Source organism: Orcinus orca, chromosome 13, assembly GCF_937001465.1.
Source record: "Orcinus orca chromosome 13, mOrcOrc1.1, whole genome shotgun sequence".
Taxonomy (NCBI): Eukaryota; Metazoa; Chordata; class Mammalia; order Artiodactyla; family Delphinidae; genus Orcinus; species Orcinus orca.
The window spans coordinates 40,938,001-40,955,553 of record NC_064571.1 but is presented as its reverse complement, the minus strand read 5'-3'; the positions used below and the strand labels follow the sequence as shown (position 1 = coordinate 40,955,553).

Below are 17,553 nucleotides of genomic sequence, written 5' to 3'. Positions count from 1 at the left end.
CGTCAGGGCTGTGCCAGGTCCAGGCTCAGACGTTCTTAGTTACCTGCAGAAAGGGCCTTGGAGCTCCAGCCCAGGGGGCAGACAACACAGAAACAAGCCTTCAGTGCATGTATGTGGGGTTTGGCTACCTCCCTCTTCCCTGAAACACAGCCCAGTGCTTTCAGAAAAGGAGCACATGGCAGTGCACGGAGGGGTCTGACACGGACACAGGCGTTTCCAACCGACGTCTGATCACCCAGCTTCCCAGATGCCCCATTTCTGCTCCTGACTTGAGACTGGAGGCAGAAGTTCCCAGCCCACGTAGCTCACCGTGCGGTCATACACGGCGGGGATTACCGAGTCACCTCTGGGCTAGGCAGAACGGGAAGTGAGCCAGTCAGTCCGAGAAAGTGCCAAGCAGGGCATGTTCTCCGGGCTCTGCCGGGTCCCCACTCATGCAGGTGTCCTGGGCTACAAACACACTGGAGTCCGAAGGGCGGGTGGCCCCTCTTCTCATCACGTTTTTTCCATCTTAACTGATTGAACTGGGGTACAAAAAAGGGAGGCAGGGACTGAAAATGCAGCCTTGTGGCTATAAGCCTGCGATTACTCATGCCATGTTTGTGTGCTCTGAAATGCTTTCCCATGTCTGTAATGCTCTTCATATCATCCTACACACTCACGGTCACCTCCACTCACCCCAGCACACAGAAAAGATGTGCTTATGATGTGCACTTAGACTCTGTTCTACTATTAAACACAAGGACCAACTCCTATTATTTTAACACAGGTTGTGCTGGAAACTCAAAAAAGACTTGGCTCTGCCGGCTCGTGGGGAATCTGGGCTCTGCTCCTCCAAAACCTATGCTCTCCAGATGTCAGAGGAAAGTTATGAACAGCTCTCTCCAGCAGCGAGTGAGGCAAGAAAAGCCACTCACTGTATTTCTCAGCCTCCGTGAAGTTGTCAGTGGGAGAGGAACCAAGAGGGAGGAGGCCCCTCCAGAGACAGGATCATAACTCTCCATCACCCGGTGAAGCAGAAAGGTGGCCAGGGAACTTGGGACAGAAGGGGAGGACCAAGTTCAGTGTAGACAAGGACAGAGAAGGGTGTCTGGCAAGGGAGAGGTGTGGCATCCACACGGTTGAGTGAAAGTTTAACTGCACTTAAAGATGGCTGCCGGGCTTCCCTGGCGGCGCAGTGGTTGAGTGTCCGCCTGCCGATGCAGGGGACACGGGTTCGTGCCCCGGTCCGGGAAGATCCCACATGCCTCGGAGCGGCTGGGCCCGTGAGCCATGGCCGCTGAGCCTGCGCGTCCGGAGCCTGTGCTCCGCAACGGGAGAGGCCACAACAGTGAGAGGCCCGCGTACCGCAAAAAAAAAAAAAAAAAAAAAGATGGCTGCCAAAGATCTAGGGTTCCTAGTGGACATCAAGCTGCGCATGAGTCATCAATGAAGCGCTGGTCTTTTAAAAACAAGCAAAGATACCTGAGTGCAGCTGTAGGAAAGGAATGTGGAAAACTAAGGCATCTTGTCATTGCACTCAGCAGTAATTAGACTAACGTGTGAGTAAAAGAGCTGGGAGACCAGGTAGTTCTAAAGAGAGGGACAAAAATAATAAATGGGTTTAAAAATAATAGCTCTATGAGTTCAAGTTTAGGGACTAGAGATTACTCAGGAAGGAGTCTGTGGCAGGGAGTAGAGCAAAGAATTCTAAACTATGAGGGGTTTCAGCCCAGAGCTGGTGATGAGATCCTCTGTCTTCTCTGGAATGAAGAGGAAACGGGTTTAAACTGAAGCATAAGGGATTTAAGGCAGATGAAAGGAAGGATTTCCAGATAAGGAGAGGTGTCTTTAAAAATAGAGCCCTGGTGGAGGAAGAGGCTGGACCGACCACTTCTCAGGACCCATCTGCACGGAGAGGGGCGCCACCACCCCAACTCCATCTACCCCATCTGTCCTGTGATCTGGATACAACGCCAAGCTGTTCCACACGCACCCGGTGCAAACTTCAGAACTGCCACAGCACGGGAGCCCTATCAGGAAACGGGGCGGGAAGGCCCACTCAAAACCGGGCAGAGGACGTGGAAAGGAACAAGGCAAAGCAACACGACCACCCTCTGCAATGGCCCGGGTGGTTGGGTGTTTGTTGTTTGGGTTTTAACCACGGAATCCCTAGGTTAGCATTGCCCAGAGAGCTCCGGGATCTTCCCCCAGCAAAAGCTCCAGTTCTGAAAACCACTGCAGCTGTCATACCTAAAAGCGTTGGGAGTAGCACGGGTCTCTGAGAAGAAGTGCAGGAGGGCCACCCTGGGTCCCGCTGGGCCAGGAGAGTTGGGACAGAGGGCCAGGGATGAAGCCAGGGATGAAAGTGTGAGGCCCCGGGCTCTGTCAGTTCTATCACTGCCTGGTGAGTAGACTTAGGCACCTGACTCCCCGCTCAGCCTCAACATGCCTCATCTATAAAAGACACAGGAAACAACAGGACTTCACAATTCTACATCTACACAGACGATGCTCAGTAAGTATTTACTTCCCCCTTGCACGAAGGAAGATGTCCATGCCCAAAGACTTGTACTGTCATCTGTGATTCTGCAGCTACTCTGGTCAATGAGAAACAAGAAGCCTTGCCCTGAAAGTCAATTTTAGGGAGAGAAAAAATTTTAAAAAAACACTTTAATTACTGAGATTCCGCTACTTAATTTAAAAAGACAAAATCAGGCCCAAACTCCCTCCGACAACGCTGGGCCTGACATCACCTTGCCTGGTTCTTCCCTCCACCAGCATCCGCTCCCCCTTCGCCTAAGGCACTGGAGGGGAAGGCGGCGTGGATCAGACTCTCGGTTCCGCATGGCTGTGCTGCAGCCGGTAGGGAAGTGAGTCCAGAGAAATGTTACCACTTATTACTAATAAAATGTATTTACTTTGGAAGTGTCTGCGTTAGAGTAGACTCAAGATTGTGCCTGTAAAATGGCATTCCAACTCACCTGAATTTCAATACACTTACTCAAGTGGAGAGCAAGAGGTGGGGCCCAGCCTGGGAGGACATCGCACGTGAAAATGTCAGTTTCTCACACACACGGACCTGGCGGACAAGGTGAGGAGCATCGCGTTCCACCTGAGAATCGCCACACGCTGGCGGGGGCAGGGGTTGGGGTGGGGAACAGCCCACCAGAGAACACTGAGGAAATATTAAGAGGCTGCTCATCATCACAGAGTTCCCTTAAAAGTCCATCCAGAGCCTGACGTGAGACGGGGTGCCGCAGGGCATCCTGAGGACCCAGCAATGACTCCTCAGGCTCAGGTCAAGCTGGATGGACCCCATTAACATGCCTCCTGGCAAAAATCGACACAGTTGTTCACGGCGACAGTTCAGGGGACTGCTTGTTGCTGACCTTCCGTCATTCAAGTTGAGACCTGAAGCCACAGCACCCACCAAATCTGTCTCCCCACAATCGACAGCAAAATGCGAGCTATGGCAGACATCTCTTAACCCGGGAGAGAAAATGAAGAGTCCTGGGATTTCCCAATCCTGACACTCTGGTAGGTAATGCCAGGCCAAGAAGATTCTTGTCTCCCAAATACACCAAGGGCCCTATCAGACACAGGCTGCCAAAAAAAGTAGGTGTAAAAGTGGAGCAAGGAGGATCATGCATGTTCAGAATGTGGGTATCAACATCTTTAAGGCATTTTTCAGACATAAAACACAAAACATTACACCTGTCAGGTGCTGTGCCCTGAACTATCTCCAGGCAGCTGAAAGTCAGTACATCAGACTTCTAGCGATGTGCAAGTTAAAGATTAAAAACATGTTGGAACGCTGACTTCACGTGGTGCCCAAAACGTGTCTATACCCTTTTAGGAGGGATGGGTGCGGAGCATCGTCCGAGAAAGATGACAGCATTCACGCCACAGAGAGAAAATAAGGTCCCCCCTTGCTTTCTTGCCTTCCTGCCATCCTTCCTGCCTTCTCAAGGAAATTTCTCCCAAAATCTGACATACTTTGCAACAGCATTAAGGGAACTACTCCAGAGGGTGAGGTTGGAACCGCTGAAATCCTGGGCAGATGGCTGAGGCCAATTCTGTTCTGACACGTGAGGTCAAAGCCACTGGTTTAGACATTCACGTGGCCACGGGAATGTGCTTATTCAGACAGGGGCTCCAGGTCACATCCAGTGTTCTCCTGAATTACTCTAGTGACAAGAAACCCACTGGCTGCTAAAAGACACTTTCGTTTGGCACTGCCATTTGCCAACCTATAACTTAAGCACTCATGGCCATGCTTACTTAACTCTCTCTTGACAAAGAGCATAAAAGTTTGCATCTACTTACTCTCCCCTCTCTCTGGCAGAAAACTCATGTCACTGGTAAGCAATTATTGTACCTCCTTCAAATAATTCAGCTTGAATTTTCACTTACAGCTGATGTATTTATGCACAAATGCGTAATGGTGTTATGGCTTCTTTTTTCCAAAAATTGAAAACTGCAGAAAGCCAAAGATAACGTACTATACCTTGAAAGGCATGGCCTATGGGCAAAAGCCAAAAATAAATAAATAAAAAACCCTTGCAAAATGATTTATGCAGGAGTATCATTAAAATTTTCCTCAAAAGTTCCCAGGCAAATGGGTGCCTCTTTAATTTTCACCCTTACAATAAACTCTTCTGCAGGTTTTGTTTATTTTGAGGAAACATTTCACTTTTTTTTTCCCAAGACATGAGGTGTGAATGATGCAAACAGTATTTGGATATGTAAACTGAGTTATTTGCATAATGTATTACTAATCAGTGAGTATAAATTCTGGAGTCTGAGGAACTGAACTCAAGTGCCACAGAATTTTTTAAATCGAGATGATAAAAGTAAAGAGCATTGCCCTTCTGTGGAATAACGTACACGTTTGCATTCTGCTTCTAAGAAAAAGAAATTATCCCCACAGAGTTTTCGGAAGCATTTTTTAAAAGTGATGTTGATGTGCACTGCTTCGCTCTGACTCAACAGTACAAGGCATAAAGGTCCTCAATTCACAGGCACAGCCACACCAGGCACAAGCACCAAGGAGAAGATCTTTGCGTCTAAAAGAGCCAAAACCTTCCTCCCACTCCCATGCGGGTCTGCCTGCTGGACCTACAGGAATCCGAGACATAAAGCAGGACAGGGGGCAGCCAGACATTCTGCCTACATCACCCATCAGATCAACTTGGTCCCCACGCTGCAATAAGCCAGAAGTCATCCACACCCTTCTCTGCTTGTTTCCACTGGTGTTTTTATGCAAGCTTAGCCCCTTCTTTGCAGAAAAACACTGGCATGGATGTGCAAACAGTAGAAAGATTATTCCAGCTTTGTGCACTTCCTTTGCTAACCAGGCACAATCAAACCAAGTTGGAGAAACTATCTGTCTGAACATTTTTTTGAAGAAGGAATGAAATGGGGAGAAGAGAAAAAGGAGGTGTAGCCCAGCAGTCAGCCCCAGACAATGGCACCTTCCCCATTCCCTCAACGATGGCCTATCAGGTCCCGAATCACCCAAGAGTCACCTGCATGCTCGGAACTCCCACAAGTGCGCCTCTGAGCACGTGCGCACGTGCACACGCACACACCGGTCCTGGAGGGTGCCAGGATACATTTCTACAACAGCTGCTCCTATTGTCTACTGCCAGTGAAGCCAAACCAGCCTAAAATTTAATTTAATCTGCTATAAACCCAAGCTGCCACTTAGATGGCAGCTAAAAGCGCCACTCTCAAGATAACTGAGTGACACTTGCTAATAATAGCCTCCACATGAAGCAAGCAGGAGCAGACATCTTGTGAAACCAGGGGAACCCGGGCCTGGGGATGGCTCAGAGAGGCTGGTCTCAGCTTCCAGGAGGCAGGTGACCGTCCCGGCTGTTGCTACACAGGAGAACGCGAGGCCCCTTTATGACTGTGCAATCACTGCACCCCTGCCTTTCATCTGTCGGGGGCTGTGCCCCAGTCCTCCCTTGACTAGCACTTTTTGTCCCCTTCTTCCTTAGAGTGTGGTCAGCCTCCTGTCAGGCAAACCACGCTTCTCTAACAGCCAGGGCTCCAACGGCCACAGGAAGGCCCAAGAGCCTTGTCTTCCTCAACACTATCAGGGGAGTGGCCACTGCCCACCTCCTTCTTCCTAACACCCACCAGGATGAGAAGAGGCACCGGTGCTGAAACTTGGTCAAACTCCACCTCCAACTCTTCTTCGTGCACCAAAAAACATGGGCTCTCTTTTCTTCCAGGAGCGTGGAGCACAGTGCAGATGCTAAGACGACCCCCTTAACAGCAAACCTTCCAGATGCAAGATTTGGGCTCCCAGGTGATTTCTTCACCACAGGACCCCTGCTTCTTCACTGCCTCTGAGCCAAACCCTTGGTGAAGAAACAATACCCACCGAACTCTTTACCACTTTTTGCTCTTTTGCTTTACCACCCAGGCAGCGCCTTTATTTTCGGGAACATCTCACATATATACCGAAGTAGACAGAACGATAAATCAGCTCGCGGGTACGCACCATCCAACTTCAACCACTAGCACCTCGCGGCCAGTGTTGTTTTAACTATCGCCAACCCTGCCCACTGATTATTTACATTGATTCCAGACATCCTATCATTTCATCAGTAAATACGTCAGTACGTATTTTTAAAAGATAAAGATTCTTTTTTTTTAAAAAAACCCACAAAACCATTATCACACCAAAAAACAAATAAAGTGAAAGTAATTTCTTATCATTAAATAGGGAAGTTACTTTAGACTCTGAAATACTTCTTTCCATCTAGGTTATGCTTGGGAGAATCCCTTTCACCAGGGTTCGAGACTGAAGCTGCCAAGGAAAGCATTGGGAGATTCACACTCTCTAAAAAGGGTGACAGACTTTGTTTAAAGCTATCTTGCACTTTAGCCCAAACTCCCGCCCCTTGCAGTTCCTTGCCCTACTGGGGGTCAAACGCACGCTCCAAAAGTCCTCTGTGAGGGTCCTCACCCCTCTCAATGCCCACCAGCCCCCGAGTCTCCCTTACTCCCCACCAGGTGGCTCATCACCGCGTCGGGCAGGCAGGTGCACTCCCAGTGTTCAGAACCGGTATTTATTTTTCGTTGAAGAAAGTGTTCTCTTGGACAGTTCTGCACAGAATTCATTCACAGAGCATGTCTTGGATATACAGCTGACTAGATATGTCACTTATGTACCAAATGGGTTTTCACAGGTCAAGGTTCCACAGGCAAGAGCAAATACTATTTTTAGACAGGATAAGGTCACAGTGCTTTTAAAGACAGTAAGGTCTACAATAAAACCTATTGATCAGCCTCTGGAACTACTGCTCCAGAGAGACACGGAGATTGAAACAAAAATTGCCTGGCCGTTTTCTCTATAGACTCGGTGAGTAAAAGCTTGTTGGACTTAATATCTTTCAGGATATAAAATAAGAAGTAACTGTACAGATTACTGAAGTCCATTTAACCAGATGCAGAGGCAGGTCAGGGGAAATATACTCCTGGCAGAACTCTGAAGAAGGGACTTTCAGGCAACAAGTGTTACAGACACCGAGCAAGAGAAAAACCAGCCTTCTCAACTCAGCGAAGGCAAAAGGTACAGGCGGCCATACGTGAGTTCAGCTTGAGATTATTGTCCCTAAATTTGCAACTATGCCCTTCAATCTAGGGCTATGTGAATAACAGACCCTCAAAGACAAATAGTATGAGGATGCTATTTGCCTAAATCAGAATTCGATGAAAAGAGGTATTCACATGAACGATTTTTTAAAACTTTTATACTAACTTAATGGAATCATGGTAAATCTAAAGATCTTCCTACTTTCTCAATGTTTCTCTCTCTATATGTATATATAGAGTATGTGTGCGTGTGTATATATATATATATATATATACACACGCACACTGTATATACACGCACTATATATACACACAGTATATACATGTAATGTATGTATATGTGTATTCATGTAGCTTGTATGTATGTATAAATGTGTGTATGTGTATATATATGCTACGTCTCATGACGATAGTGTTGCTATATTGGGGAATTTTTTTTCAAAAGGCATCACAAGTCTTTTATAGGTGTACCACACAAGACTCCAGTAAGAAAAATCATTCATTGCCAGTGAAACTTGAGAAATAAACTTAGAAATCATACACACACACAGGAGCCAAAGCAAATGAATCATCCAGGCACAGAAAGCCACTGGAAAGTCATTTAACTATAGCCCAAAGATTCATGCATTTACCAAGGTTTTAGCAACAAAACCCTGAAGTCAAATAGGACATTTAAATAAAGACATTAACATAATGGACTATCACATCTTAAACTTCAGCCAGAGATGTGAAACTCTGAAGTCAATTATGCCCCCATAAATACTTCTCCATTGTCAGCACTGCTTGTGATTGTCTTGGAGACTCGGGACCACAGGAACTAGTGTGAAAACTGTAGGGTATCTTCATTTATCATCTGCTCCCATCTCACAGCCCAGCTCGCAAACAAAATATGCCACGTAAACATAATCCATATATCACGTTGTGACACAGCTGACCCCATTAGTAAGCCAAGACTGTCCTAGCAGCAGCATCCTATCAGACATTAACAATACAACAGCTGATACATTTGCACAATACAATTGGAGGGGGGAGAGAGAGAGAGACTATCGGGCTATGAAATCCTAAACTTCATATCTGAATACATATTTTGTCGCCTATCTCTTTGGCATGAACATTATCGTGCTTTCTCTTCAGGTAATAACCGAAGGGGAAAATAGTGCCTCTAGGTGGCTGCCATTCATTCGATCCGTCCGTTATATTCATTTGGCTTAAGTTAGAGCTAAATTTTTTCCTTTTCACTGTTGGGGATTTTTTCCCCAACATTTTTTTTTTTTTTTTTTTACCAGAGACAGAAGAGCATACAAACTCTGAAATAGCTGATTATCAGCACCCTAATAGAGCACTCCTAATAAAAAGAATCCCTAAAAGATTATAAATTAAAGAGGCAGTAACTTAAATAAATCACTTTTTTATTGAAGCTATAGATCTCAAGACTGCCTGTGTCCTACCAAAAACACGTATTTCACAACTGGTTCATTTCCCCCTTATTCTTAGCACGTGGGATAATAAAAGAAAGTGTCAGATAATCATTATCCAAGGGTTAACTTTGAATGTTGGCTTTCAGCATGCTTCTGAAAACATCATTTTACATCTAATTTAATGCCACGTATCAATGGTATTTGCTGGACAGCCTGGAAAACGGAAACATCCATGCTAAAGTCAATGGTAAACACCAAGTTTAGAAAATGGATTGCAAAGATCACATGTCCCAGAAGCAGCCATATGCTTTTACCTACATGATGAATAAAAAAAGAACATTTTTCCTTCAATTTATGCTGTCTTCAACACTAACAGAGGGAGAGTTCTTCTAAACATGTTGCATCGGATGCCTTTAACAAGCAAGAATTTGTAACTCCAAGAACTCAGCATATGTAGGCTATGTCCGTACAGAGAAATCAGCTCTGGGGGGAGGAAGGAGGAAAATATCCCTGAATTCAGTCAGTTAATTGAATTTAAAATACCTGGTTGTTTGAATTCAACTGATTTCTTTGTCAAACGTATTTCTATTTTGACACAGCTACAGTTGCCCAAAAAAGCAAACTTGGAGAAAATACACATTACACTCTTTAGAGTTTATCAAAAAAAAACAGCTTGCTATAATTAAAAGATGGAGAAATCTTGTAAGGCTGGAAACTTCTGTGAATTATCACCATTCCATTATACCATGCTTCCATTTTGCTTCCAGCAATTGGAAAGTTGCTCTTAAGCTTTCTGCCGGGGGATCATGAACCCAAGCCTTCATCTCCAATGTCGCTTCCAACTTTGAGGCAAATCAAGAAAATATTCTGGCCTATTTGCAGGTGAGCCCCATTCAGCAGCCAGATTCCAAAAAGAGCAGGAAGGAGAGGAAGCTGGGAATCTGCCTGTGGTGTTCAGAGTGTATGCTAGTATATGACGGGGGCTTAAAGACCCAGCTGGTCCAGACTACCCATTTTACAGATGAGGAAACTAAAACACCAAGAAATGAAGGGAACCCAAGGTCTCACAGCTCAGGGTCAGAAGCCAGGCATACTGGTTGCCAGACCAGTGTCTCTCTACTATCATTAAAAGTCAAAGTTTGGTTCTAGAAAAATCCCAAAAGACCTGAATCCTCACCATCCCCCAAACCAGTCTTGGTCATTTTTCCATTGCCTTCATGGAAGAGTAAATGTCTAGTACAAACTTTTATTTTATCACTCTCTTTTTGTTTTTACTTTCTTGTTTGGTAATCGAAAACGGTTCATCACCATGCTCTCAACTGAACTGTCTTCCTCTTACAGGCAGATACTGTAGTTTCCTAGCAGCAAATAGTGGCAGGGCTGGAAACCAGAATGGTTTTTGGGTTTTTTTTTTTAAGATTACAGTTTTTTCTATAACAGTGATTTCACATTCTAGGTGCAAAACAGGTATGGTTTCTCTCACTCTTAACTCCTGCAAAATCTAGACTGGATCAAATTTAGAATCTGGTTAAAATCCCATATTTTAGGACAATGTGTTCTAACTGAAAGCTCTGGGTTGGCTATATTGTGTTTTTTCTTTCCCCAAAGATTTTTAAATAGTTTTCATTTTTAAAAGGATTTCAACTTCGAATTGTGCTGATGCCAAAATCTCTATACATCTAATCAATCAATAAATAAGACAAACAAAGCAGCATATGTTTATCCTTTACCATTTGGGGAGTGTACATTAATTATCGCAGACTGTCTCCTATGCATCTCCCCCTCCGTTGCAGACAGCAGTGCTCAAAAGGGTCCGCAAAATAAAAATGTATGGGGTAATTAAATGGATATTTATAATTAGAACTTAATAATTTGCATCAGGGACAAATGAGCTCTGATTTTAATCTGCAGCGCATTTAGATTAGCCCAAAGATAGTGTAATTTGATGGTTCATAGGCCTCCTCTCAGATTAGGAAATAACACCAAGCCTTCCAAGACAGCGCGTCTGTGTCAGGAGCGTGTTAAGGAAGAAGATGCAATGAGAATGTTTGACAATGTGAAAGCAGCCATAAATTACATGACAACTGTGTAAAAGTCATGATGAAACAAATAAAGGGCTGACCTATAATGCGTCTGATTCATTGTGACACACACAACTCCCTGCACTAATCTCTGCCCAGCCAACACATTCTTAAGCGGGGAACTACTTAGCACCGGGAACGCAGTAAATTATCACTAGTCAACAGCATTGATTTTTAGTCGACATTTCAATCAGGTTGTAGTAGAAATACTACCCAGCTCATCCAACAGCCTCTTAACCAGTCCGCTGCCCCTCTGCGGTCTCCTCAGTTATGGCTTTGTTAAATTTCCATTGCTCTCACCATTCAATATTTATTATAGCGTTGCCACATCCAGGCACTTGGCCTGAAAGGTCACCGGCCTGCCTCTTGGGACATTAAATTCGTGCTTACCTTAACGGAGGCAGAGCCAAAAAAGAAAAAGAAACAAAAGGCCACCATCAGAGAGCTGGCCTGATTTTCAAGAGAATGGAGAGAAAACTGGGGTGGGGGGGAATTAGGGGCTCTAAAGCAATGGTATTTTCTTTATTACTTCAGCTTTTCAGCCTAGGGGTCCCAGTCCACAAAACTCAGAGCTTCCCTTCTGGGGTGCTCAGTCCTCAACCTGGGGCATGTAGAGATGTGGGGAGCCAGGCGAAGAAGAGGTGAGGGGGAAGGAAGGAAGCACGGATCTCTTCCCAGGGCTGAGTAAGAACTGAAATGTAAGGCTTGCAGCTCTCCACCCACGTGTATTCTCAGCAGCCACCTCCGTCCCCACCGCCCACTCAGAAGACCGCCTGCATCCATGCCAACGGCAACCTCTTGGTGGTGGGTCTACCTAAACAGCCTGCCTCGGCTCCAAGAAAACGGTTACCGGGTGAGCAGAGGTCCCAGGTGACACTGCTCGGTGCCGAGGCCAACACGTCAGCTCCCCCATGGGGCCTCCGCACACAGTAGGCACCTCCTGACTACCCCACGACTCTAAAATTATATAAATGGTGGTCTCTGGTGGCCCAGCCAATCTGAAAGGATGGGTAATAAAAGGAAACCCCTGCCATTTGGCTTTGGAATACATTATGTAATCCCTCTGCAACGAACCTCAGGTCTTGCTTCAGCAAATATTAATGGTGTCAGAGCAGCCTGCGGAGTGACTGGGGGAGGCCACCATGCAGCTGAAAACTTGCCTCGGGGAAAGCCACATGTGGATCATATGGAGTTGTTGACTGCAGTTTCCATTCAAAAATTCCCTCAAGTCTCCTTGCCTGCTTTCCGGACTCGCCTTACCACAGCGCTTGTTTGGCCAGAAATGAAAACCGCCTTGAAGCAGATTATTACCGCTCAGGACCTCCTACAAGCACACGCACACGCACACGCACACGCACACGCACACGTACTCTCTCCCTCACAGTGTAATTCTGATTCTCCGGACCCTCTAAAGGTGCAGTGAGTGAAGAGAATGCCAAAGAGACAACAGAACAGAACTGCTGAAAGCCAGACTCCGCCAGCCCTTCCTTAAGAGCGCTAGCTGGGTTTCTTGGTCAGCCTTCTAGTGTCTCCTAACCAAGTCACACACACATAGTAAAACCCCCTCCCTCATCTTCTCAGGACCCTCGCCCCACTTGCGCATCACTCTGGGCAGATGGAGAAGTGGCTACTTGCAAAGCAGAATTCCTTACATTACTGCTCTTTCCAACAGCTAGCTCCAAGACTCCAATACGCCCAGGACAGCCGCCCAGGGACTGGATGGGAACATTCTTCTCCTTCCCAGAAGACTGAAAAACTCAACCACAGAACCCACATGAGGGCGAACCGTCCAGCACCAGAGCTTCCCGCTCAGTTGGTGCCCCAGCACCACTGCAGAAAGCGGCAGACCTCGTGAGGAGGTGGCAGACGGTAATGACTAGAGGCTAAAGGACAGAACCCTTAATACCGTGAGCCCTTAAGGAGGGAAGTTACTTAACCCTTGGTGAGCCTCGATTTCCTCCTCCATCAAATGGGGCTAACAGGACTTCCCTTCTGGGGTTGCTACGGGGTAGAGTAACAATGTGTTGGATCCACAGTGTGGCACTGGCAACTCTCGGTGTGCGTCCTCTGTATTTATGCTTTCTCTCTTTTACCCCTTGCACAGACCCTGGCAGGGAGGTTCTCTGAGTGGTCTTCATTTCACAGAGGTTAAGTGGTTCACCCACACCCTCCTGACCAGTCAGTGGTGAAGCAGGACACTGAACCCACAGCAACTATGTCAGACACCCAGGCACATTCTGCTGGTGAGGCAGCGCATGTCTGCAGAGAGAGAGGCCAAGCATTGAGGGACCTGCCGATGGAGAGAAGCCCCCCCCACACCAATCACCCCACCACACCAGATCTGCAAGGGTTCCTGAGCTTTCTCCACCCAAGGGCCCTTTCTCACAGGAGCCTACCTTGAGGCAGAAAGAGGCTGTGAGCGCTTTAGAAACTCCCCTGCCCTGTTCTCTCATCCCAACCTGCTCTCCCCACACAGGGAGAAACTACATCGAGATCCCAGTCCTTAAAGGAGAAAAAAGTTGTAAGCCATGAGTCATAATCATAATAGTAACTAGCTTTCCTCAAGTGTTCACTTGGGGAAACAGGCAAGCATCCTCATGTAATGCTCACAACGTCCCATGAGGTGGGTCCTGTGACACGCACCCCCCGCCCCCGCCTCCATTTACAGATGAGGAAACCGGAGCTTGGAAAGATGAAGAAATGTGCCCAAGCTCACACAACCAGAAATGGCAGCACTTTTTTGCCACTTTAGTCTATGTACTCACAGAGGCTAAAAAGGGAAAAAAAAAAAAAAAAAGGACATACACGTATTTTTAAGAGTTTATTTCCCCTCACTCAGGCCCTCTTCCTTTTCTTACCACGCAGGTTACAAAGACAACCTCGGTGAGAGAGAAGACAGCATCTAAGGGCTTGGCTGAGTTTTGGGGGTTATCTGTGGGATGAGCCCAGGGACCTCCAAATTTTCCCAGTTTCTATAGGTTCCCAGACGAAGACGGGGAAGAAAATCCACCTCCCTTGTGAGGCTTCAGCCTGGGGAAGTAAACATGATTTTATCATATTTTACATGGATGTTCACGATGGTGCCTTTTCAAGTCCATGATGGGAAAAAATATTTTTTATTGTGTGAACTGGACTTTGGACAGGCCTCCAGACCACTTGAAAACCCCAGTGTCCCCTTCGTGGAATTCTCTGGACCCAGCGTTAGCCCCAGCAGCCCCTCTGCTGGGAGCCAGAACATGCCTCCTGCCAGTGAGTAACAGGGAAATTCAATTACCTCGCCACTTGCAGCAAGAGGGCAAAGATGCACATTAAAAGAGCCAAAAATGTCAGGAAGTTATTGGGCTGATGACTCTTGCTTGCCAACACTCATAAGTGAATACATAGTGTCACAATAAACTAAAAAACACAGAAACACACCAAAGAAGATAAGATGATCGAGAACAAAACAAGCCCAGACACATGGGTTTGCCATCAGCCCTGCTTGGGAAATGCTGTACTTCCAACAGGGCATTTTTTTCCCCCACTCCTGGCCTTTCCTGGGCCTTGCTTGTATATGATATCGCTCAGCCACCAACAGATCAGTTCACAGGTCCTTTCCAACGAGGAGTTTAACTGCAGCCATTTAAAAAAATGGGTTCCCACCGATTTCCTACCTGCACACGCAGGCCCACCTGCCATGCCCCTCTCTGGCTCGGCACACAGATACTCCGGCACATGCACTCACACACTCTGGTCTCCTGAACACACCAACCCTTCCGATCCCCAGCCCTTGGGTTACTGGCGTTATCACAACTCTTTTTTTCCCAACGGCAAGCCAGGAAAGATGATAGAAACTGTGTATGTAGCCAAAAGACTAGCCTCAACTGGTTCAGAGGGAAAAAAAATTGAGCTGTGTATGTTTTTTTTTTCTTGCCTTTAGCCAAAGACCTGGGAGCATTTGATGTACAGTCGGCAGGTATTTAAAAAAAAGAAAGAAAGAAAGAAAAGGGGAAAAAAAAAAAAAACCACCACTGAAAAGGCCTGGCTGCACTGGGGCCCTGACACGCTCTCATCTAAAGCTTGGCCCTCGGCCAAGTTCATCTGTTAATGGACAGCCACAACCAAGGCCTGCACCTCCCCCACCTCCCCGACTCTTCTCTGTTCTCCTACCTCTTTCGAGCTCCTAAAAACTAGACATCGATTATGTCTGCACTTTTCCCTTTCTATTCAAGATAAACAAAGTGCTTCAAGTTCAGGGCACACCCTGGGACCCTTGACAAAACAATCTATCATTCTGTCTGCTAAACCAGTCTGGCTACACCACAGCCAGGAGAGCAATGCTCCCAATGTACAATTTTCCCTTTGTGCTCCTTCCCTCTTGCTACTAACCTCTTTTCTTTACCACCTTCTCGGGAGCATATGGACTTGACCACTTTGCTTAAGGCCGTCCCGGTAACCTCAGAAATTAAAGAAAAGAATGGAGCTCCTGGCTGCCCCTCCTCCTGCCCAGGTTTTCCTGCTCCCCCTGTGGCCCCCTCTTCCCTTGGACACATACATGCATCCCGTTAGACCCACACAATCCTTTGGACCCTCTCAGCACAGACACCCAGAAAATAAATGAAATTCAGGGACTGCCCCTTCTTTTGCTCCCTGCAAGAACGTTTTAAGTGAATTTTGTTTCAAATCATATCCATTAATTTATCCTGACTCGCAATTAAATGCAAGTACACTTTTTACAACCGGTACTGAATGTATTAATTACAACTACAAATGGTCAAATGAGAGCACAGTCCCTCCTAAAAATATTAATAAAATACATAATAAATAATATTAATGAAACAAAAATAGATTCAGAAGCCTTAGCCAGGGCTTTTATTATTTCACACAAGGGGAAATCCAGCCAGTGAAACTTGCTACACATACTTTGGCAGGACTCTGGCCAACCATCACCACTGAACTCTAAAGAGCATGTTTGGCTGCAGGGCGGGGTGGGGGGGATTACAGCAGTGCCCTGGTGCTGGGGGTTTTGTGCAGATGCCACCTTGAGAGGCCGACTGATGGCCACGGTGCACAAAGCACGGCCCATGACATCTCACACAGCTTTCCCGTGTGGCTGGGAAAAGTTACCCACAGGCTGCTTCCCCTTCCTAAGGCAGCCCAAGCTGTTACTTCAATGCCCACTCCTCCCCTGGAAGGACAAACGAAATCCTCTAGACCCAGAGAGAAATGAGCCCTGCTAAATTAAGGGCTTAGGATTCGTGCCCCCATCAGCACCATTTACCGCACCAGCGCTGTTAGCTGCCTTGCTGCCACACCACCAGGCCCCTGCTAACCTATCTCCACATCCCGAAGCCCCTCGCTTCACCCCCAGCACTCCCTGCCCCCTCCCTTCCCCCCAAATCCAACACACCCACCACACAATCGAATCTAATTAAGATCAGGAGAAAATTTGCATTTTCTTTTCACTGTACCCCCAGTAATCACAGAAGTTCTTCAAATTTTGAGAATTTTGTTCCTCTGCTAATTATTTCCCTCATTTTGCATTTCAAGGCACAAAGACAGTCTATCTCACTGGTGGTCTATTAATAGTTTGAAGTTTTGAGCATCAGAAGGTAGGGTGGGTTTTTTAAATTTTTTCCTTTTAAAACTATTCTGTCATTTCCAGTTTGGTAAAAAGGGTTGTTTTTTTTGTTTTTTTTTGTCATTGTTGTTAGTGGTGATGATGTTCATGTTTCTTCCAAAAAGACAGCTTAGCTGTGCCATTCTGTATATTACGATTTGGTCACCCCCTTACAATAGTTACTCTTTGCCTGGTTTACTGATTTACAGAACCTTGGTATGTGAACGGCAAAAAAAAAAAAAAAAGAAAGAAAGAAAGAAAGAAAGAAAAGAAAAGGAAAAAAAGAAAGAAAATTCCTTGGCATAAGTGTATGTTTGCTGATCAAATTTCAGATCATGTGTTGTTCATTATTATGACTTTGCTTGAAAAACAGTTTACCACAGTGAGATGGATTCCCTTTATATGCTCTCTACCCCTCCACTCCCTTTAAGTACTTTGAAAACCAGTATACTTTTTTTAAGGTACATCTAAAGCCTGAACTGGTTTGGATTAAAACAATGTTTCAATGTCTGTAAATTCCCTCAAAATACATTTTTAAAAGACTTACACAAAGCCACACATGATTTTGAAGACGCTAATGAGATTGTCCCACCAACAAAATTTAATGGTAATTTAAGAAATTCTAATACTTTTCATTGACTTCCTCTAGGGTTATTTGTGTACTTGACATTTATACAGTCTCTCCATTATATAACAATCTACTCTGGGTACACTAGATGATGCCAATCTACTAGAATGAAATTTGTACTCCATATAAGCAGAAGTTTCCAGTCGGTTTTGACTTACCATTATGTTTCAATGTAAAGTGTTATTATAGCTGAGTATAAAGCACAGCTACTCCATGCTCAGGGTTTTTAACTCT

The 17,553-nt window shown here is 45.8% G+C and overlaps 1 protein-coding gene across 12 annotated transcripts in view; it reads right to left on the bottom strand.

The window, feature by feature from the left end:
• BCL11A (BCL11 transcription factor A) overlaps positions 1-17,553 on the bottom strand; it is a 99,154-nt gene that overhangs the window by 60,363 nt on the left and 21,238 nt on the right. Inside the window, exon 1 of one of the 12 annotated variants that reach the window (XM_033407258.2) lies at positions 14,746-16,423. The exons of the other annotated variants lie outside the window; for them this stretch is intronic. Within the exon in view, the coding sequence (XP_033263149.1) occupies positions 14,746-14,770 (25 nt within the window). The 5' untranslated portion in view covers positions 14,771-16,423. Of the gene's footprint in view, positions 1-14,745; positions 16,424-17,553 lie in introns of those variants that run through there. 12 annotated transcript variants of the gene reach the window in all.